This window comes from Phyllobates terribilis, unplaced genomic scaffold (assembly GCF_046119375.1).
Source record: "Phyllobates terribilis strain yellow unplaced genomic scaffold, ASM4611937v1 Scaffold_13__5_contigs__length_258822181, whole genome shotgun sequence".
Classification (NCBI taxonomy): domain Eukaryota; kingdom Metazoa; phylum Chordata; class Amphibia; order Anura; family Dendrobatidae; genus Phyllobates; species Phyllobates terribilis.
The window spans coordinates 210,916,473-210,938,957 of NW_027362773.1; the positions used below are offsets into that span (position 1 = coordinate 210,916,473).

At 44.8% G+C, this 22,485-nt stretch overlaps 1 protein-coding gene across 2 annotated transcripts in view; it reads right to left on the reverse strand.

Annotated features, from left to right (window-relative positions):
* Positions 1–1,052: 1,052 nt before the first annotated feature.
* LOC141174328 (sulfotransferase 2B1-like) overlaps positions 1,053–22,485 on the reverse strand; it is a 44,214-nt gene continuing 22,781 nt past the window's right edge. The window contains exons 1-7 of one of the 2 annotated variants that reach the window (XM_073659200.1): positions 19,975–20,206; positions 19,745–19,888; positions 12,408–12,616; positions 6,635–6,761; positions 4,481–4,575; positions 2,682–2,862; positions 1,054–2,481 (exon numbers count right to left, since the gene is read on the reverse strand). In XM_073659200.1, the coding sequence (XP_073515301.1) occupies positions 2,366–2,481; positions 2,682–2,862; positions 4,481–4,575; positions 6,635–6,761; positions 12,408–12,616; positions 19,745–19,883 (867 nt within the window). In that variant the 5' untranslated portion in view covers positions 19,884–19,888; positions 19,975–20,206 and the 3' untranslated portion in view covers positions 1,054–2,365. Of the gene's footprint in view, positions 2,482–2,681; positions 2,863–4,480; positions 4,576–6,634; positions 6,762–12,407; positions 12,617–19,744; positions 19,889–19,974; positions 20,207–22,485 lie in introns of those variants that run through there. The other variant, XM_073659199.1, reaches the window with a different exon arrangement.

Sequence of the window (22,485 nt, forward strand, 5' to 3'; positions counted from 1 at the left end):
TTAAATATACTGTACCTTACACCAAAAGTGACTATGATGGGCACATGACCATCAAACCTGAACCATGGAGCCATGGACGGCCGTGGTGAGGGTACGTCATGTGGACGGCCGTGGTGAGGGTACGTCATGTGGACGGCCGTGGTGAGGGTACGTCATGTGGACGGCCGTGGTGAGGGTACGTCATGTGGGCGGCCGTGGTGAGGGTACGTCATGTGGGTGGCCGTGGTGAGGGTACATCATGTGGGCGGCCGTGGTGAGGGTACGTCATGTGGACGGCCATGGTCAGGGTACATCACTTCCCCAAGGAAGAAATGGCACCAGGATGGACTAAGAAAAAAAAAGCCATAGGAGGCAATGTGATGGTCTGGAAAATGGTCTAGGGAACAGTGGGTTCTGGCATGACGTGGATGTGACATGTACTACCAACCTAAACATTGTAGAGACAAAGTACCCCCCTTCATGGCAGCAGAATTTCCTAGAGCAGTGTCTTTCTTCAGGAGGAGAACATGCCTGCAATGCTGCAAAGGAATTTTCAGAGGAACATGAGAAAGAATTCCAGGAGACAACACATCTACAAATTCCCCAGATCTCAATCTGATCGATCATCTTTGGAAAAGACAAGGAGGCCACACCAAGCAATGCACAGGACTTAGAGGATCTGCTGCTAGCATCTTGGTGTCAGATCCCACAGGACACCTCCAGTGGTCTTGTGAAGCCCATGCCTAGATAGGTTAGTGCCGGTTTAGCAGAACAAGGGAGAATCACCTCCCAATGTTGAAGAAATGAGCAATATGTGATTCACAATCCCACTTTTTTTGCTAAGTAGAGGCTGAATCCTGCTCATGTTGACATCGTCCATGGGGAAGGGTGAAACAGAGGGCTATGTAATAAGTTCATCCAGGGCCCAGGATGCCAGAACAGGTCCTGTCCATGTCAATAGTAGTCACTGGCTTTACATTAATGAATCAACTCACATTATTATATACATAAGATTTATTTTTTGGAGGTTAAATAATATTAAAATGTTAAAACAGACAAGTGCAACAAACATTAGTCATTACACAGGCATTGCAAAGATGAATACTGAGCACATTTATCATTATTATTAATATTTATTAATAGTCAGCAGTTAAAGCTAGAAAAATAGATTGGAGATTTATAAAACAGCCTAATAGCAACCAATTTACCTGCAGCGCCTCCACAGGGCAAATGAAGCACAACAGATTTGTCATTGAAATTAACTGAATGCACAGATGTACTGGGTCCTCCAGTGAGAGATACTGCGGTAAACGCCATCTAAAATATCTGATAACACAGTAAAGAGCTGGCCATAGACATTAGACTTATGGGATCAATTAGATATTAAATCCAGGTAGTAAAGGAAATTGTATAAGACAGGTTGACGTTTGCACGATAGCCAACAGCGGATGTAACGAGCAGATGCTCATCTCCAGCCCTACGTGGCAATAAGCATGTAAATGATGTCGTACCACGGTCCATACAGGCTATTATATTTATGGCCAACTTACCTGAGTTAGAGAATGAGCTACAATACAAGTGTATGTAAAGGTTATATGTGCAATATTGTGCTAATAACAAAAGGTTATATTACAACTGTAAGGACAGGTTCATATGTCCGCCATTCACAGTCCGAGTACAGACCTCAAAGTGCGGACAGTGAACGTCGGACGTGTGAAAGCAGCCCTAAATATATTAAAGATGCCGGATAGAACAGTCAGGTAGTTGCTAACTGGTTAGTCCTGGACAACCCCTTTAAGATTCACTGAATTTTTATGCCCAAATTGGAAAGTAAAAAGCCAATGAGCTGATGGAATGTGGTTAAACAAATGAGTTGGGTTGCAATACCGCACACAACCTGTAGACCAGGGTGGTGCTGTTTGTTTGTTTTTTTTTTGTTTTTTTTAGAGCCATGTTTTTTCTAATCCCTTTAAATGAATCAAGGAGCTGACAATAGGTGTCCAACTGCAAAAAAAACTACACCTGTTTTCTTCTAATACAGACATGGTCTACTGTTCACCATAGATCCCACCAAATCCTCTGGGATCCATCAAAAGTCTGATGTTCGTGTTAACAGACTTCGCAAAAAATGGGTTATTCAGCTTCTGATTCCTAGTTGTCTCTTGAGATGAGCGGTGCCAGACATGCCCGACATCTCCTATTACAGCAATTGCCGGTCATGCCGCCGATTGGGGTAATGCTGGTGTACCAGTCTGGTTCTAAACATCAGTCACATGACCAAATGCAACCATTTAAATACTCTATAACTGTTACCAGAGGTTTCAAACATATATGTGCCCCACTTGTAGTATTCCAATTTGACTCCTTTGGTTTGATCTTTCGTTGTTTAGTCCAGATTCCAGACAACTTTTAGATCACAATCCAACATCTTCTCTTTATAAACCTTATCAAAGCTCTCATTCTGCTCTTCCGTCAGGTGGTTTTTCCAGTCTCCGACTACTCCTATCATCCAAGAAAAAGCAAAGTATAGTAAAGAGGGAACCTATGATCTGACACCAATGATGTCTACAGTAAAGTGAGGAACCGTTCAACCAGCGCCCTTCTACATGGACAGTATGACCCTACACAAGGCTGCTACTCCTCTAGTTCTACCAAGTATGTGTCCAATCAATGGTGGAGAAACCATTAATGAGGATACCCACCTTTTCTCATGAACTTGCTCTGCTCATGGTCCAATATCTCCCGGGGTATAAGTGTATAATTGACCATTACATTCTGGCTCATGACGGCAAAGTCGCAGTGTTGTTCCACCTTATCCACCTCCTCAGAGTACATGGGACAACCAAGGAAACCGCACAGCTTCTTTATTGATCTTCTTAAATCCTATGATCATATGTGATGAAAAAAAAAGTCATTGGGGTTTTTCATGCTTTTAGGGTAATCAATCAGCACAAAACTGCCCCGTGTGTGATCAAATGGGGCTTTTATCGCAATTAAAGGGGTTGTCCAGAACCGTGCCATATTCGCCCAAAGTATTGCAGCTCCGCTCAATTAATAGAGTAGGACTGCAATATCACACACAACCTGTGGACAGATGTGGTGCTGTTTTTAAAAGAAATAAGTCATGTTTTTCTAATCCTTTAAGAACATTTTAAGAGGACCTGTAACTTGCCATGAACATAAAATACTTTTTTTTATTATTCTTTATTTTCATAAAATACTTTTTACATGGTGTAAAAGTTCTCCTGAATCCAACAATGTTTTCCTTTTCTTCCTGCGCTTCTCCATTCCTGAGATATGGCCTCATCTTCCCTGTATATAAGTCTAATCTTTTAAACTAAGTGGGCGTGGTCATCAGGAATACTCCCATGAGAAAAGTGTTGAAGATCACACCCAGTTGACTAAAAAGACTAGATTTACATACAGGGAACAAGGGGCAATATCTCAAGATCGGAAATGCGTAGGAAGAAAAGAAAAACATTGCCGGATTCAGAAGAACAGCAGCATTTACACCAGCTAAACAAATTAAATATTTATGCAAATGAAAATTCTGCTTTAAAACATAGTAAGGCTGAGTTCACACGATGCGCTTTTCATGCGTTTCCGCGGCGTTTTTGCAGTTGCGGAAACGCATGAAAAACGCATGGTAGAAGGGCAGCAATGTTCCCCAATTGAAATCTGCATGTGCTGTGCCCATGATGTGGATTTTTCCGCAGCGTAAACGCTGCGCTCAAAAATCTGCAGCATGTCAATTAATTTTGCGGAAACGCTGCTTTTTTGGCGCCATTGACTTGCATTAGACCGCATGGAATCCGCATCACTGTATATGTTGATGCGCTTTTCATGCGGTCTAATGTGCGAATGGTACCCGGGTGTGGATGAGAGGACTCTCATCCAGACCCAGGTACCATTAAAAAAAAAATAATAAAATAAAAAATATATACATACTCACCTTCTGACGGCAGGCGCAGCGCTCCTGCTTGGTTCCCCGCACTTCGCGGTTGAATGAAGAAGGACCTTCGCTGACGTCAGAGTCATGTGACGGGTCACGTGACGCTGACGTCGGCAGGTCCTTCAGTCTTCACTGCCGGTAGCCGGGACCGAGCGAAGCAAGACACCGGGGGCCATCAGAGGGTAAAGTATATATTTCTTTTTTATTTTTTGACATTCACACACTATATAAATCCATGCCGGCTGCATGGATTTCTATAGTGTGAAGTTGACAAGCACTTTCCAAGTGATGCTAAAATCGCTTGGGAAGCGCTTGTCAACCCGCATGCGGAAATGAAAGTGAAGACCGCTTCATTTCCGCATGTCCCTGGCAGGAAACCGCATGTACAATCGGCATGCGTTTTTTCCTGCCAGGGAGATGCAGAAATGCTCAGGAAAAAATCCTGAGCATTTTTGCATCGTGTGCACATACCCTAAAGGTTCTTCATTCGATGAGTCATTGAGTGAGTTTGGTAAAGGGATAAAAAACATGCCGGAGAGATTCACCTACCTTTTTCATATCTTCATATGTGATGTAAAATATGTCCAGGTTGTTTTTTTCACTGTACCAGCCCTTCACATGGTCAAACCATGAGCCATAATACACTGAAATATACAAAAGACACCATCAATGGAAAGGTCACAGTCAATCATGGCTGCCATAGTCTCCTGACATTACAGCTTAAAGGATTATTCCCATCACAGAAAGTGTTAGCATATCACTAGAATTGATGATTGGTGTGGATCTGACTACCAGAACCGCCACTGCTCACGAGAATGAAAGGGTATTGTGTTCCCTTCATAGTTCTGCCTTGCACAATCAGCAGCTGTGTAGGTTATTACAGCATGGCCCCATTTACTTTAATGGGACTGTACTTTTCGCAGATCCAGCATAGCGTGTAACTGGGAGTGCCGCTATGCAGGGAAAATTGTCAAGTCAGAAGTGCGACTCCCATCATGACTTTTGGAAATGGGACGGACCCCCACTCCATCTTAAAACAACCATAACTAGAGTAAACTCAACACTGGAATAAATACACAAAACCCATTATTTTGGTTGTCAAAATGGCCACAGCTTTATTTAAATCACAAGATTAAAACAATCACATTAGGAGTCAGGTGAAGTGCTTGTTCATTTGGATTCATCCAGTATTGTGATATCCCCAGCTGTCTAACATACAGCACCAGGACAGACAGCCATAAAGAGGTGGCACACACTGGCTTGCCATTCAAGCAGAGCCAGTAAACTTTCAGGGCACCAATGACCCTATTATCCTCACTCCTGTGCTTAACTACCGTGCCCACCCCTGATTGACGTTACATTTGCAACATCCTTTAGGCTGGCCACCAAAGCCAAGTCTGTTCACCACCATGAGGTTTTACATCCTCTATTAGTTAAAATGAGTCCACCTTAACTTGTCTGCAACTTCCACCTGACTCCTAAACCGCAAAGCTGTGACGGGTTTTAAATTCCAAGCCAAATATGACACTTTTAGCCTTTTTATTTTAGAAATCACTTTGGTAAACTTACAAAGTAGATGCCCCTGCAAAGGGCAAACCTCCGACTCACACAAAGTCACCCTCCAGCACTCAAGAGAGGAAAAAACCCCATGTGGAGGAAACCTCTAGGGAACCATGGCTGAAGGATTGCCCTTCCCTTGGGCTTAGTAGGTTAATGTTAACTCTTTATAGCCATGATAAAATTGGACATGGTACAAGATGTACAGTGGCTAATTAAAGAAATACAACAAAGCATTCCTCAATATACAAGTAATGGTTAAATAAAGCATTGTAGGACAGTGATAATAACAGGGCGGGAGGGTGGGTGATAGTTCATCCAGTGAGAGAAAGAAAGACAAGTCAGCGAGTTACCTCCTCTATGTCAACCTCATCCTCCTCACAGTAAGATAACAGACAATACTGTGATCCTTCCTCTTAAAGCAGAATCACTCTTGCTTAAAGTTTGCACAGCTATACAAACAAAGCTGCAGGAGTTAAAGGTCCACCCCTCCCAAAGTCATGTCCCCCTCTGCTTAGTGCTTCTCAAGAGAGGTGGTGGTCCGGATAGTCAAACCTCCACAAATTCTAAAGACATGTCATCACTTTAAGGGTCCGTGCCCTCGATGCGTTTTTCAAGTGTTTTTGCTGCGGAAGTTTTGCAGAGTAAACGCTTGGTAATCCTTCTCCCATGGTACCCAATGTAAATCCAAAATTTCAATGCCCATGCTGCGGATTTTTCCGCAGCGTTTTTGATGTGCGGAAAATTCTGCAGCATGTCCATTATTTGTGCATTTACGCATGCGGAATTGCCATCTTAATGCATTAGAAAAACGCAAGGCAATTCGGCATGTCCAAAACGCTTCAAAAACGCGCGAAAAAAAGCGTGTCAAATTCCGCAACGCGTTTTTCCGGGCAAGGACATGCAGAAATGAAGCGGAAATTTTCCGCTTCATTTCTGCATCCTGGGCACATAGCCTAACAGATGTTTTTTTCACACATTTTTGAGATGTCCCCTTCTGCTCAGTTACATTGTTGCTTATATAGATAAATCATTTCTCCTAAATGCAAACCTGCCTGATTTTGCAGTGGTAGAGGGTGATGATATATTGCATAACTACTCAGATTTACAATACCCCCCCAGACCCTCTTAGCTTTGAAATCAGACCTTTGCCTTCCAGGAAGAGTTCTAGGAATTCAGGGAACGATCCAGAGTCCGGTAGGAATTTGGCCATCTTATGGAAATAATAAAAAGACACAGCCACATCTTTGGGATTCCTCAAAATGTAGATGACCTGAGTGGATAAAAGTCTGGTTTGTAAATCAGCATCTTCCACACACTGCAGGGCACATGGGTCTGAGATGCAATACCACACACAGCCAAGAGACTAAAGTGGCGCTGTTTCTATCATCAATATTTCTACTTGGTCGTGAATACCAACGTTATATTAAAAGTTTATCTATTCCAGGAAAACTTTGGTGACCAATTCAGGAGTCTTTTTTATAGATCAAGCACACACAGCAGCTTTTTTATAAACGAGAAAATAAAAATTATATAGAAATAAATGAGGCAGTACCCAGTTAGAGATGGCATTAAGAAGCGGAAAAAAACAAAAAGTGACTGTTCCTCAAAGCAGATCTATGACCAGATTTCACAATACAAACTGCATACATTACTACAGAGATCTCCTGGACCTGATAAGGCTGATGGACTTGCTTTGAAAATAATCCTGTCAGAATGGCTATATAATCCTAAAATTATAGGGGTCCAGCTAAAACGTGGACCCCTTAAATTCTTGTTTTAATATTAGGCAGGGAAACTTTCACAAAGGGTAATATGGCCATTATGTTATAGATTTTTATAGTAAGTACACCAGTCTCATTAGGAACAAGAGATCTATAATGTAAAAACTGGAAACAGAGGGACTTCAAAGAAACTATATTGGCAGCAATTAAAAAACTAGTGAAAAGGGAGACTTGAGTACTTTTATAAGCACAGAGAAGAGTTGAGGACCACATCCACTTGGCTAACAAGAGTAGATTTATCTACAAGGAAGAGGAGGCTGTAGTTCCTGAACTGAGAGATGCAGGAACAAAAGAAAATCAGTACCAGATTCAGGAGAAAAGTGGCATTTACACCAGGTAAAAAAATACTTATTTATGGCAAGTGACGCTGCTTTTTACTGTTCCTCCAAGAAATTTATGAACGTATTGACAACTGAGTTTTAACATTTTCCTTGTCAAAGGGGTGTGTACCTGCACCACTTGGCACTGGCAGCCCTGATTGGACAGTGTCAGGGTGTGCGGGTACCCACCCCTAAACGGTAACACCCATATGTCAATGTATTCATAAATTTCTAGAAGGAATGATAGAGTAAAGCGGCATCTAGGCGTCATACATTTCTAGGAGGAATAACAGAGGAACAGTACAAAGCAGAGTTATATAACACCAGATGCAGAATTGATATTTCATGGGAAATACAAGGAGTTACTTAAATAGCCACTTCTGGTAGAGAGTACTGTTTCTCTTTAAAAACCCAGATCTATGAATACATGTCACAGTTCTGCAAAGTGTTATCCGTGCCACCATCATTTCTTCTTTCTCGTGCTGAGAGTAGTCATTTCCTCTGGTGTGTATATATGTTTGCGAGACATAACAATTAAGTGACACCTAATTGTTGAGCTCCAGGATGTATCTAGGCTCCTTTGATCACATTCTGCATGAGTTGCACGCATTGCATTTCTACAAATCCAGAAGAAAAGGTGCAAAAATATTCTAGGTCAGCTGATGTTACAATACAATGTTACACCTTTGTAAAGATGCAAACCAAAGCAACTTTGTTCAAAGTCTTGATTAAAAAAAAATATTTTGTTTTCTGTGTACAGTTATATGTAAATCGATATGTGTTAGGGATTACAGAGGGGACGCGAGAAATCAGCGACATATCAGAGGACTGGCGCCAATCCGGAAGAAGAGTGTGTTTTTTCTTATTTTCTTAAGGTTTCTTTAGCTGTTGAGAAGGGATTGTCCACTACTGGTTTAAGTAAAAAATGTTGCAAAGTTGTTTAATGTAAGATATAAAAAGTAATAATAAAACAACCACAAATACTACCGCCCTAAGTACACTCAGAGCTGGTGGCTCTGACTAGATAGATGTAGATAAATGCAAAAAAAGGAAAATGAAAGCGCAACCCAAATGGATATCCTACTTCTAACTGCCCCCTCAGTGAGGATGCACACATTGATCCTAGCTACAATCAACAATAGCTCTATGAAAAAGAAACAGAGAGGGAAAAGTGGCAGCACTTCCTCTGAGAAGTATGAGCTGCTTCTGTAGAAAGGTGTGTAGATTAGGCAGGCTTAGCAGGATCACAGCCATCAGCTGTTGGTTGTAGCGTGGAAGTCCTCAGCCAGCCAGACCGAGCGCAATAGTTCAGCAGTTGATGTGCGCTGTTACCATACATCCAGCTGGGTCTGTACTGATGAGCCGGCAGGATAAAGCGGGAGCGTCCTCCCGAAAACGTGCCTCCTACCCGCTGTGTACCACTGGTACAAACGCAGCGTGCTCCGGCCGGAAGCATGGCCACGTGAGCGCAGAGCTGGTGGGGGGCGCAGCACTGTGACGTCACAGCCCAATGTACGAGATGTACAGGGGGCCACAAAAAAGACCGACTCGTTTCGAAGGACACAGTCCTTCTTCCTCAGGGTGTGGCTCACCTAGACCTCCTGCCTTTAAATAGCACTGCCAGCCTGCCACCAACCAATAAGAACAAACAGGGCAAAAAAAAACATACACGCCCTTAAAAAATACCATATTTAGTGTAGGAGAATATCCAAACAGAAACACATACTTAAAAAGGAAAGAAAGAAAGACCTGTATACTCCATATACACCACCACTGGTAGATTCAACTATTAAAAAACTGTTTATTTAATAATTAAAAGTATAATCTATAAACTAAAAACCTGTGTGGTGATGCAAGTGCATACTATGTGCCTATGTGTCCCAGAGCATGGGAACCTAATAGGGATCGTTGCCTATTTGTAAGATATGTGAATAAATAACCCCTAATTGGATACCTCTATATACTTTTTACTGTCAGAATATACGATGTCAGCATGATATAATTTTCCCGCATGGGCACTGAATAATATATAGGGCGTCATATATATTATCCAGTGCCCATGCGGGAAAATTTATATTGGGCGCACGAAAAGGCAGTTAACAAAGAATCAAGGAACATCTGGACAATATTAAAAAAGGCTATACATGGCACCCATTGTCACGCCATTTTGCTGAAAAGCACAATTAGTCTTGTGAGGGGGTCCATTTTTGTGGTATTCAGGTGGTCAAAAGAAACTGGACAGGAGGGGATTTTTTAAAACAAATGTCCAGAGTGGAGTCCAAATGGATATTTACTCTGGACAGTTTGGCACCGAAAGGGCTAAATCACGAAACTGAATTGTACGCCTTTTAAATCTAGTGCTCACGGGGGTTATCACCTCAAAAGGTGTCAGATTGGTTGGTTAGGCCACGTGTTAAACGCATGCGGTCAGGTAGACCCCAGCGCACAATATGAGGTGCCCCTCAGTTAGGTACATCTAACAGGGGCAAACCTATAGTTTGCGCACACAGAGATGCGCTTGTGCGCGTTTTTCATTTACCAAGCACTGATGACTTTCTCTTTTTAAGGGTATCTCAGGGTACGAGCTGACACTACATTCTCGCATATATGGGACCTTTTAAGTTAACATTTTTTGTGTTGCATTTTAATCTTTTTTAATTACATGTGTCAGTAGGAGCATTTTATTTCCACTTACCGTCAGGTAATCATGCTGACATCGTATATTCTGACAGTAAAAAGTATATAGAGGTATCTAATTAGGGGTTATTTATTCACATATCTTACAAATAGGCAACGATCCCTATTAGGTTCCCATGCTCTGGGACACATAGGCACATAGTATGCACTTGCATCACCACACAGGTTTTTAGTTTATAATTTTAATTATTAAACAGTTTTTTAATAGTTGAATCTACCAGTGGTGGTGTATATGGAGTATACAGGTCTTTCTTTCTTTCCTTTTTAAGTATGTGTTTCTGTTTGGATATTCTCCTACACTAAATATGGTATTTTTTAAGGGCGTGTATGTTTTTTTTTGCCCTGTTTGTTCTTATTGGTTGGTGGCAGGCTGGCAGTGCTATTTAAAGGCAGGAGGTCTAGGTGAGCCACACCCTGAGGAAGAAGGACTGTGTCCTTCGAAACGAGTCGGTCTTTTTTGTGGCCCCCTGTACATCTCGTACATTGGGCTGTGACGTCACAGTGCTGCGCCCCCCACCAGCTCTGCGCTCACGTGGCCAAGCTTCCGGCCGGAGCACGCTGCGTTTGTACCAGTGGTACACAGCGGGTAGGAGGCACGTTTTCGGGAGGACGCTCCCGCTTTATCCTGCCGGCTCATCAGTACAGACCCAGCTGGATGTATGGTAACAGCGCACATCAACTGCTGAACTATTGCGCTCGGTCTGGCTGGCTGAGGACTTCCACGCTACAACCAACAGCTGATGGCTGTGATCCTGCTAAGCCTGCCTAATCTACACACCTTTCTACAGAAGCAGCTCATACTTCTCAGAGGAAGTGCTGCCACTTTTCCCTCTCTGTTTCTTTTTCATAGAGCTATTGTTGATTGTAGCTAGGATCAATGTGTGCATCCTCACTGAGGGGGCAGTTAGAAGTAGGATATCCATTTGGGTTGCGCTTTCATTTTCCTTTTTTTGTATTTATCTACATCCATCTAGTCTGAGCCACCAGCTCTGAGTGTACTTAGGGCGGTAGTATTTGTGGTTGTTTTATTATTATTATTATTATTATTATATTGTGCAGGCAGATACACACAGAGCCTGCTTAATACCAGCAGCTTTTATATCCTGTGTGAAGCGCCAGTGTGTTTTTTAGTTTTTTAAAATATAAAAAGTATCTCACTGAGGAACATTGGCTTAAATACTAAATATGGACAGGTATACTGTAATACCAATGTCCCTGCATGCCTCAGCTCCTCCCTCCCGGCAGGGACGCCGACTTACTCACCACCCTGTTGTTTCCTCTGCGCTGGCTCCTGCATCCCACTCTCCCGTGGTGGCGCACTTAGGGCGTGTGCACTCCGGTCTATTAAAAAGAAAGCGTGCAATCTAATGTGTCCCCAGCCAATAGTTGGGAGGCACTTAGTACGTAAGGCACCTTCACCTGTAGGGTGGTGCCAGAGCAACAATTGTAGTTAGCTAGTTATCAGGTCCCTGTACCAGTCCAGCTAAACTTGTGCCAGTACCAGTTCTGCTTTCTTGTTTCCATCTTGTCTGAGACGTTACCTGAACCTGAAACCGCTCCGGCGGTACCTGAACCTGAAACCACTCCAGCGGTACCTGAACCTGAATCTATTCCAGCTGTACCTGAACCTGAATCTATTCCAGCTGTACCTGAACCTGAAACCACTCCAGCGGTACCTGAACCTGAAACCAATCCGACAATAACTGAACCTGAAACTGTTCCAGCGGTACCTGAACCTGAAACTGCACCTAAGGTACCCAAATCCAGAAACCGCTCCGGCGGTACCTGTGCCTGAAACCCACGCTGCCAGTGACGATTCCAGTATCTGTCCCGTCTGAACCTGCAGCTACATCTGTATCTGGTCCTACCTTGGACTCTGTGTCCGTTTCTGCTTCCTGAGCCTTGGGCTCAGCTGGCGCGGTACCGGGATCTGACCCTGAAGTAGCGCCTGGTGTCCACTTGTGGCCCAAGTCTAGCCACAACACCAGGGGCTCTAGTGAAAACCCAAGTGGTCGCCTAGTTACATCGCTCCAGGCTCTCCCCGGTCCATGGTATTGTGGGTCTACGCGTGTGATACAGATAGAGAATATCTAGAGCTCCATAAGAAAAAAAAAGTACCTTTGCTTTAGACTTTTGCAAGGCTGGAGCCAGAGTGTTACTTGGAAGGTGAGTGGTGATGACTCTCGGACCTTCTCCATCCTTTAGGGTATCCTTGAAGTAAGTATGCTCCAGCCATGGAGCACGCATCCAGTTAGGTACAGAAGTAGCTATCACTGGATCCCCTTGGCTGTAGATAAGTGTTAAGATCTCTTGCATCCATGTGGTTCCTATAAGATGGCACAATATATTACATCAGATGATGACTCAAGATCCAGATATCTTCTCAGATGGATTACACTAGCTGAGTACCAACAAGTGCCATAGCATGATATTTTAATACACTTTCTTTAGAGCAGTCTGTAAAGATCCCTATATCTGTAAACTGTTTTTCTCCTGAGCCTAGACAATGGCTTGAGATTTCCAAATCCTCTGCATTGACATTAAATTTTGTCTGCCTACTGCCACCACTAGGGGGAGCTTCAGCACTTACTGCATCCTAAAAGTGTGCATTAAGCTCCCTCTTGTGGTGGATGAGAACAGATACAATTGTATTTGATATTTTCACATTTGTGCAGAGATTTGGATTCTGTATCAAAAACGATTGATAAATAACAGACAACTCTTACTTTTTTTTTTTTTAAAGACTTGCTTGATAATAAGATAATCCCCAAGCTACTTGCTGCTGAAAACTCAACGGAGAAACCTGTTCATTTTCCCTGCAGAGGAAGTAACTAAGCAATGGCCATATAAAGTGGATCCGTGACCAGGTTTTACATTACAAGGCTGGTGTACTTACTATGAAAATCCAGAATGGCTTAAGAATCCTTTTTGACAATTTTTCTCTCCAATATTAAAATGAGCGCTCAAGATCTATCTGGACTCTTAAAAATGCTAATTTTATTATTAGGGAAAGAAACTTTAATAAAAAATTATTATAATGCCAATTTGACATGGATTTTCACAGTAAGTACACCAGCCTCATCAGGAGATTTAATAATGTATGCCGTTTTTATTGTGAAATCGGATAAAAAATCCACTCTGGCCAGGAGATGAGGATCCTATAAGGGGGGTTTCCTTCCTTTTACTCAGGATTCCCTAATAGGGTATATGAAAATGTTTTTCTAAACTAGACAACTCCTTTAAAGGACAAAATGGAATTTATTTACTTTGACACATGTAGGGAGAAGTGGACATCTGAGTTTCCCTTACTTTTGTGTTCTCTAGGACCCTTCTCTGTTTGCATTTTTCTCATTTTTTCCAAAGTGGGGGAAGTGCAAGTGTGACCGGAAACCTACAGGATGGTGCAAGTCAGACCGTCTGGTTTTACACTTGTGAAACGTAGTACATAAGTGAAGTATAGAAGGCATGGGACATCTCCGATGTGTCGATACTGGAGTTTATTATGTGATGGAGAATCATGTGGATGGGGAATATCAGATTATACCAAACATTAAAGTTATCACGGTGACACTCCAAACCTTGCAGACTGGTGGCGTCCGATTGCTACGACATCCACCAATCCTTAGTATGGGGCTCTGAGATGCTCCGACAGATTGAAGCAATGGTCGCGGACGACTATTCCATTTATGGAATTTATTAGCATGCCGATCATACATGTCAGATGGTCACAAAAGATGCGAGCTGGCATCCAAGTCCCATCCAGAACCGGGACCCATTCATTCTGGATCTAATAGGATAAACGTCCAAACGTGCTACCTGGATGAGTCAGGAACACGTGAGCTGCTCATTAGTGAGTGTCTCTCCACTTTGGCTAATAGAGAGGCGGTCTCCATTAGGGGTCTTTATGAAGTGCATGAAACAACACTTTATACGGCTGTATAACACGGACGACTAATACATCGCAGTGCACGGATTGGCCGGCGGCTATCCTGACCTGAGTGTGACAGCTGCATAGACATACATGAGCCGCCGGCCAGTCCGTGCACTGCGATGCTATCGTCGTCCGTGTTATACGACTGTCTGAGATGACATAAAAGTAGATATGATCATGGAAACTTCAATATAAAAGCTTAAATTCTTTATGGAAAAATCAAGTTTTCATCTGCAGACTACAGACTGACATAAAATTGCCTGTAGTCTGTAGCAGAAAAGCCAAGTCTTCTCTGTATGATATTATTACATCCCTAATAATAAGAGGGAACAGCCAGTGAAGCATTAGTATATTCTACAGCAGGAGTAGTCATATGTAATGTGGATACATTTTGGTGAAATTCTTGCAGTAGAAACAGGTTTAATTAAGGTTTAATTCAGAAATTAATGAGTTTGTGTTACTCTAATCTAATCGACCTTGGGCAATGTGCGATTCACAAGCACAGACATGCTCACCTGCTGAATCAGTGTCTCCACAGCTACTCCCTCGGAGGACCTTACACGTCATTGGGGTAGGGATTTATTTAGGGCCATGCACCCCAGTTTTCTGCATTTTTCACATCCCTTGCTACTTTTCAGCTTGACAGATTTATTATAATTTACACCAAGAACTTAGTAAATATCTTTATCTTTAGCAGAGCACAACCAAATCTGACCCTTGAGAACCGAGACCCCGAACCATAGAGGGCAGAGCGCTCCCAATTTCAATGTTTCCAGATCATCTGTGAATATTAAAGGGTTATTCCTCAAAAATAAAATCTAATTATCCCCTATCTATTGGATAGGAAAGAAGTTGCTGATCGCTGGGGATCCAACCGCCGGGACCTTCAGCAATCTCCAAAGTGGGGCTGTTCAGCCTCCGCTCCATTGATTGTCTGTGGGACGGCTATTGCCGGCAGGCCCATAGACACTATCCATTCTGGACGGGGCTGCCGAGCCCAGTCCTCTGATTCCAGAGTCCGTTTTTGGGATTGTTGGAACCCCAGCGATCAGCAAAGATAAAGGATAACTTGATTTTTTTTTTTTAGGGGAGGGGGAACCCTTTAAGGGACAGATGCTAACTATTATAAACCATAGATTGTTGAGATTTGTTGTTCCACAACAGCCAGATAAATGCAGATGAATTATTGTTGAACAGAAATCTCATGGATTTTCCCAACACATTTTGTCTCTTTCAATGCATAGGGTAAAATCCATGGTAAAATGCACAAGTAAGACATACGGATTTTGCGGCGTAATCACTACATTTGGACTTTATAAGGGTACGTCATTGTGCGAGTCCAATTAAAATCGAGGGGGGTCGCATTGACAAGGGATGCACTGCTAATTACATATCCAAGTTATGTGCCATCAATAAGGCTGGCGCTGGATTGCCACCACATAGGGGAGGGGGGTGGGGTTGTACCGCCACCTGAAAAATACCGTGAATAGAAATTGGATTTTTGCGACTTGATTGCTCGTGGTGGTTGCAGTGCATCCCCATACACTTGCATCATTGTAGCAGCGATATACAACAATGCGAGTAGCCGTGTAGCCCCCATCCTAGCTATCAAGATAGGTGGACACAGTTGGTGTCTGCCATGAAAACAAAAAAATGCTGCTCAATTTAGGCCACGGTGAATGAGATTGAGCAAAATGTCATCCACATCACAGCTATTATAATAAGCAGCAGATTTACCATCTGGCCAGAAAATCCTCTTGGTATCTGCCCTGCAGGGGTGGATTGATGAGCAGAGCAACCTTTGCAATAACAGGTGGTATTATGTGTTTCGACTTCAAAGTGCCAATATACTGTACTTGCACAAGTACTTCTGTCTGTATCCGCCTCTGCCTTTGGATATGTGCTGCGTATGTAGCACCCCGAGGGCTCGGCTGCTACAGGGGTATTGCACCTCAAACCAGAGGTGTGATATTCCACTCCCGGGTAAGGATGGAGTGTGGACCAGGACTCAGTAGCTGCATGCACCACACACACCCCATTTCCGAGGGACAGCTCAACGGTGCTCCCACAGAAGTGCAGGCACGACGCCCCGTTCCGCGCCACGCCCCTCGACCCCGGGCGCGGCAAAAGAGGAAGTACCACCGGCCTGGTCGCAAGGCCTGGTGAACCCGGGCGCCGCTGCCCCTCCTGCGCCCTCTTCCTCAACAGTGCCACCCCTAGGCCCAACCGGAAATTCCCCGGTCTGGTCGCAAGGCCGAGTGCCCCCGGGCGCTGCTCCCCGACCGAGGCCCGTGGTGCCACCCCTGGGCGTAGACCTCTTTGCGCAACATACCGGCCCGGACGGGCTGCCCTTCGTGTGGCCACCGGAGTACGTCAACCCCCGTCTCCGGAGAGAACAACTCCTGCGTGAGCCTCTGATCCCGGCTCTGGAGCCCGCCAAAATCGCTCCGCTCCCGCTGGAGGACGCTCAATTTGCATGGGATCCCACCGGTGAGAATCTCATGGGGTTCACCCAGGAGACCCGAGCGGACGCAGCCCGGCGCGAGGAGAGCTGCCGTCAACAGCTGGAGGTATTTGAGAGGGAACGGCGGGAGAGGCGGATCCGAGAGGAGCAGCTGCAGGCCCGGAGCGCGGAGCAGAAGCGCAGGGCCCGACAAGACCCCCGAGCCGCCCGCGGTCCCCGAGTCAACCGGACCGTAATAAAGTTCCAGCTGGAGCATGGCTGGGGCTTTATCAGGGACCATAGAACCCCCGGCGACGTCTTTGTCACCCGCAGGGACGTCGAGAGCCACCTGCCAGAGGGACACCGCGGACGCGATCTCTACCCGGTTGATGTGGTCACCTTCACCCGGCACAAGGGTGCCAAGGGACCGTACGCCCTCCACGTTCACCGGCTCACGGAGGAGGAACTGCAGTACCGCCCAGACACTGAGTACCCTGAGGGTCCGGACGGACCTGAAGATTACCCGGAAGAGCAAGGAGCAACAGGAGGACACCGTTACCAGTGAACGGTAAAATTGTAACTGTGTATAGTTACCCGTCTGGGTATAAGAACTGTTTTGGGACTGTTGCCAGGATAAAATGTGGTCCCCGTTGGGACTGAAATAGAACTGTTAGTAGCCATCCCTTTCCCAAGTTACCTGGCTGAGGACTGTGAGCAGCCATTCCCCCTTCCAAAACTGGCCGAGGACTGAGAGCGGCCATCATGTATATAGTTGCGCTTCCTAAAGCGCCCCCTACTGGTTTTATAAAAAGACTACCACGTCTACCTCAGGACGAAGTTATTGGACTGTTGTACCTTAAGAAGGAGAATACCTGGTCGCAAGTTGCACCGTGGCCAGAACTCAAGAATGTGTTTGTTTTACTTAAGAATGCTTTATATTGAAAAGTTTAATATGCTGCTAAAATAGTGATGCCAAAGTTTTATATAGTGTTTTATAAAAGAGTTCCGGTGGCATTAGTAAGATGTTTTATAATGTTTTATACCAGCAACGTTAAACAGAGAAGAGTACCTCCCATAAAGGGATGAGTAAATAGTTAATGTCTTATATACGAATGCATTCTAAAATTTTTGTATGTTTAAATTGTTTTTATTCTTTTCCAGCCCGAGGATGTGCTGTGATTTACCAGGGGGGAATGTAGCACCCCGAGGGCTCGGCTGCTACAGGGGTATTGCACCTCAAACCAGAGGTGTGATATTCCACTCTCGGGTAAGGATGGAGTGTGGACCAGGACTCAGTAGCTGCATGCACCACACACACCCCATTTCCGAGGGACAGTTCAACGGTGCTCCCACGAGACAGAAGTGCAGGCACGACAGCATCTGTCCCTGTCTGGAGTGGGGAGGGGAAGGAAAACCCAGTGGTGTAGGAGCAGATAGGGGTGGGTCTCTGGGCATAGGTAGGAGCCCATTGGTTGCTAGTCACCTGGGCTCACACATAGAGGGAGGTATATAAGGTGGGCACCATCTTAGGACAGTAGTTAGTTCAGTGAGAGAAGGAGCTCAGCCAGAGAGGGCTGACAGGGAGCTGTGGCTCAGTCTGGGCCCAGCTCCACAAGGCAGGCCTAGGGTGAAGGCCGGAGCCAGAGAGAACGGAAACAGAAAGGAACAGAAAGGAAAGTAAGAAAGGAACAGGAACACAGAGAAAGGCCCAGAGACACGAGGACAGAAGGAACCCCATAGGCCCAGGAGATTGCGGGTGACGGGTTGGCAGAACAGGGTACCGGAACCCAAATTGGTGGAGGCAATAAATTCCTCAGCCAAAGACCGGAGGTTGTGACCACAACTTGGTGCGACCCCTCACTACATCCACCAGGAAAGCATACCACATAGGGTCAGGGAAACCGGAGATAGGTTTCGCCAAGAGAAGGCCCGAGGAAGCTGGACAAAGGTGGGTCACTGGTGGGGACGGCCAGAGAAAGGAAGAGAAGGGAGCCCTGTGCCACGCTCTGGAATTGCCTGGGAGTTGGTCGAGCCCCTTGCCTGGTGGACGCAGCACGGCTTGGGCAGTCACCGCCGATACCGAGGTGACTAGGACCAGTAAAGAACTGTGAGTAAAGCATTGGAAACTGCAACCACACATCTCTGTGTTTCATCGCCGCACCAGCACCATCAGTACTGGGACGCTCAAACCATCACTCTCATCATTCACACTAGCTGCCCTGAGGCAATACTTCTCCCGTGGGGAGTTATCCCATACTTGGCTGTGCATACAGCATCAGCCTCAGCGGTCTGCAGCGCAGCGGCGGTCCCCACTGACCGCAATCCACGGGTGGCGTAGTCGGACACTTGTTATTACACTAAGACTGCCACTGAATTGACCACCCTGGGCACGGACCGGGTCAGCACCACGGAGACTACAACCCCCCAGAGACCTGGTTCCGGGTAACCCACACACGTGCGCAAACGCGGCCCAGGGGGCGAGTCACGTACAGTACCATCATTTTGGACGAAGCGTTAGGAACGTCATGACCTGCGACCGCAGCGTAAACTGACCAATGTTGCAGATTTTGAATACACAATATGTTGATTTATTCTACAGATTATCACTGCTGATTTCACTCTTTGCATTGCATATGCTGGAAGCTATGGCAGCCTGGCAACTTTTAAGCATTTTAATCCACAACATAATGATTTTTAGAGCAGATTTGATTTAATTTGAACAACCCTTTAGCGCAAAAATTTGGACAACCCTTTAGCGCAAAAATTTGGACAACCCTTTAGCGCAAAAATTTGGACAACCTTTTAGTGCAAAAATTTCAACAACCTTTTAGTGCAAAAATTTTGACAAACCTTTAGGGCAAAAATCCCTTACAGCCTATATTCTTCCAATCTTGCCGCAGGAGTGTAACTAGGCGTCCCGTGTACACGGCAAAAATTGAGTCATCTATCTAAATATCTTTGCCACTTCTTCCACCCCACCTCTTACCAAAACTTTACGCGTAATGGAAGTGCCTCTATGCATTTTATTCCCTCTTATATAAACATAGGTTAGAAGTAAAAAGTGAAAAGTGACATTCCTACCTGACTTGGGGTAGGTAACGATCACCACGTCTCCTTCCCTGAACTCGAATTCCTGGGCGTACTGCAAGGACTGTGGGGTGTGCAGATGCCCCGGTAGTTGAATCCCAGCAAATTCTTCTGTCACATCCATCCTGTCCATAGTGACTGGAGGAGGAAGAACAAAGGTTTATATAGGAAATGCACAAGTGGTTTAGGTTACAAATTCTTGCATTTTTTTTGTAACTTCCTACCTTTTGAAGTCAATATGTTTTCTGCTTCTTCTATTTTTTTAGAAATGTTTAAGCAACTTCTGTGTCTGCCAACCTCAGGAAGTGTTCTCGCCTCTCTCCTAGTTGGACAGTGGCCAGCAGATTATGTAGGGTCCTGGTAAATGTACTGGGGGGAGTGCTACAAAATCCTCCAGTCTAATGAATGCTGCACCGTAAAGACTCTCACTGCCTCCTTGTGACGTAAGCAGAAGTTCGACCTTCTATTACACCCTCACGTGTGCCTTTTGGAATTTATTATGGCAGATTTACATTAATACATTGCTCCATTCATTATCCGTCTGCTTTCTGATTGCACATAAACCTTTACTCTGTATATTATTTCATGATTTTTGCTATTTGAGGTTTAGAAGTTTGTACTTTAAGTCTCATCGTGTTGTGATACATCAATTAAAAAAAATGATGAATCTGCACTAGAAGATCTTTGCACCCAGAACCATAAGACTAGGGTAAAGGTAAGGGTAAGGGTTCACTTGTTGCGTTTTTTAAACTTTTTTTGCTGCATTTTTTTCTGCACATTAAAAGCTGCTTTGTACAGAACCAACAAAAGCTGTCAGATTTCAGAAATCATGTTTTCTTTTTCCTGACTGAATGAGAACTGCAAAGTTTTTTTTTAATTTGCAGCGCGTCAATTCTTTCAGCATTTTTGCAGCATTTTTTCACCCATAGAAAAAAATGAGAAAGTGAAAAAAACAGCAAGTATTTTTTGGGGGTGTTTGCGCAGCATTTTTGTTTAATGAAACTAACTTTAGTACTCTACAGAAAGCACATGTGATCCGAACCCAAAAATGCTGCGTGTGAACATAGCCAAGGCTATTTTCAAATACTCAGTGCACATTTTTCACTGTGTACCTGCAGTTTTTTTGCAACAGCATAGGCACGTGTATTTTGCTATGGTACTCCTTACAGTTTTGGTGCAGAATTCACCATGCCTATTGCAGAGGGGTTAAATCTACATTGATTTTGTACAAAGAATTGCCATGCTAAAGATTTAATGGGAATCTGTCACCATGTTTTGCTACCTCATCTGAGAGCAGCATAATGTAGAGAAAAAGACCCTGATTCCAATTATGCATCACAAGGTTTACTGGGTGCAGCAGATGTAGCAGAGCTCAGCGAGCAAACCCCGCCCACACCATAGTTAAACCCCACCCATACCACAGCTAAACCCCACCCACACCATAGCTTTCTATGTACAATTTCCATTGACAGTAAGCTGCTTATCAGAGGAGGGGGCAGTCGGACCCATATGCACTGTGGTCAGGGCAAGGATAATCTCCTAGTAATAAAACAAGAACACACAGCCTTATAAGTCAGAGGAGTATCTAGGAGAAGGCAGGCAGGGCATTTGACCCGGCCACAGCCGGCAGGGGGTGCTGTCAGGCCACCTAATGCGGCGGTCCGAGATGTCTCCCCCAGCGGCTGCATTTTGCCACCCTCCAGACTGAGAGGCAACCGTTCTTTCAGACGTGAGTACAATTGAAGCTCTGACCACTAGGTCAGAGCGACGTCAGCAGCGTGATCAGGTCATGTGATCACACTGCTGACATCATTCGCCGAAGCTGAGATCATCGGTGGTAAGTGCTCTGTGCTCTAGAGCTGAAGACACCAAAGATATATTGTAAAGGAGGAGAGTTTTAGTGTGGGGGCAGATTTATTGCATGGCTGGGGGAAGATTTATTGTATAGTTGGGGGTAAATTTATTGTTTGGCTGGGGGGAGATTTATTGTATGGCTGGGGGTGATTTAGAGTGGGGGAGATTTAATATGTGGCTGGGGGAGATTTAGTGTGAGGGAAGATTTATTATATGGCTGGGGGGAGATTTAGTGTGTGGCTGGGGGGGAGACTTAGTGTGGGGGCATGTGAAGACCCAGGGTCTTCCGTGGGCATAATACTACTCGGACAACACAGGGTGAGGGTAAAACAGTGTGGCAATACTTTATTGAACCATCAAATGGACAATAAACACATAGCACAGTCCCAGCAAATACCCAAGATGGTGCAAAATTACAGTCTCACCCCTCCGCTGGCCCGCCGAGGATAGAACAACTGCGGCTTTGGGACTTCCAGGGCCAACTACCTTAACCACAGAGAGGAGGTAGCGGCAAGCTTAGGAAGCTGAGAGTCCATCGAGGTACAAGGCCAGGAGACCCGAGGGTCCCAACCTGGCTTTCTCCGAGTGTCTCCATGGGTCCCAGGTGACCAGATGGTTCCAACCAGGCAACCCCAAACAACATATCCATGGGGCCAGGTGACCTCATTGTCCCAACCTGGTTTCCCCAAATGTATCCATGGGTTCTCTGATGGTCAATGGAGCAGATCTGTGTCCTTCCAGACAGGGCCGTGTACCTTTAGGCTGGAATCCTGTAGAATCCAAATCTGTGTCTCTCTGGATGGAGCCATGCTACCCAACTACTGTCCTGAAGAGTCTCTCTGATGCTCTGATTTTTTTTGCATCAGGATCGAAAACCTTTT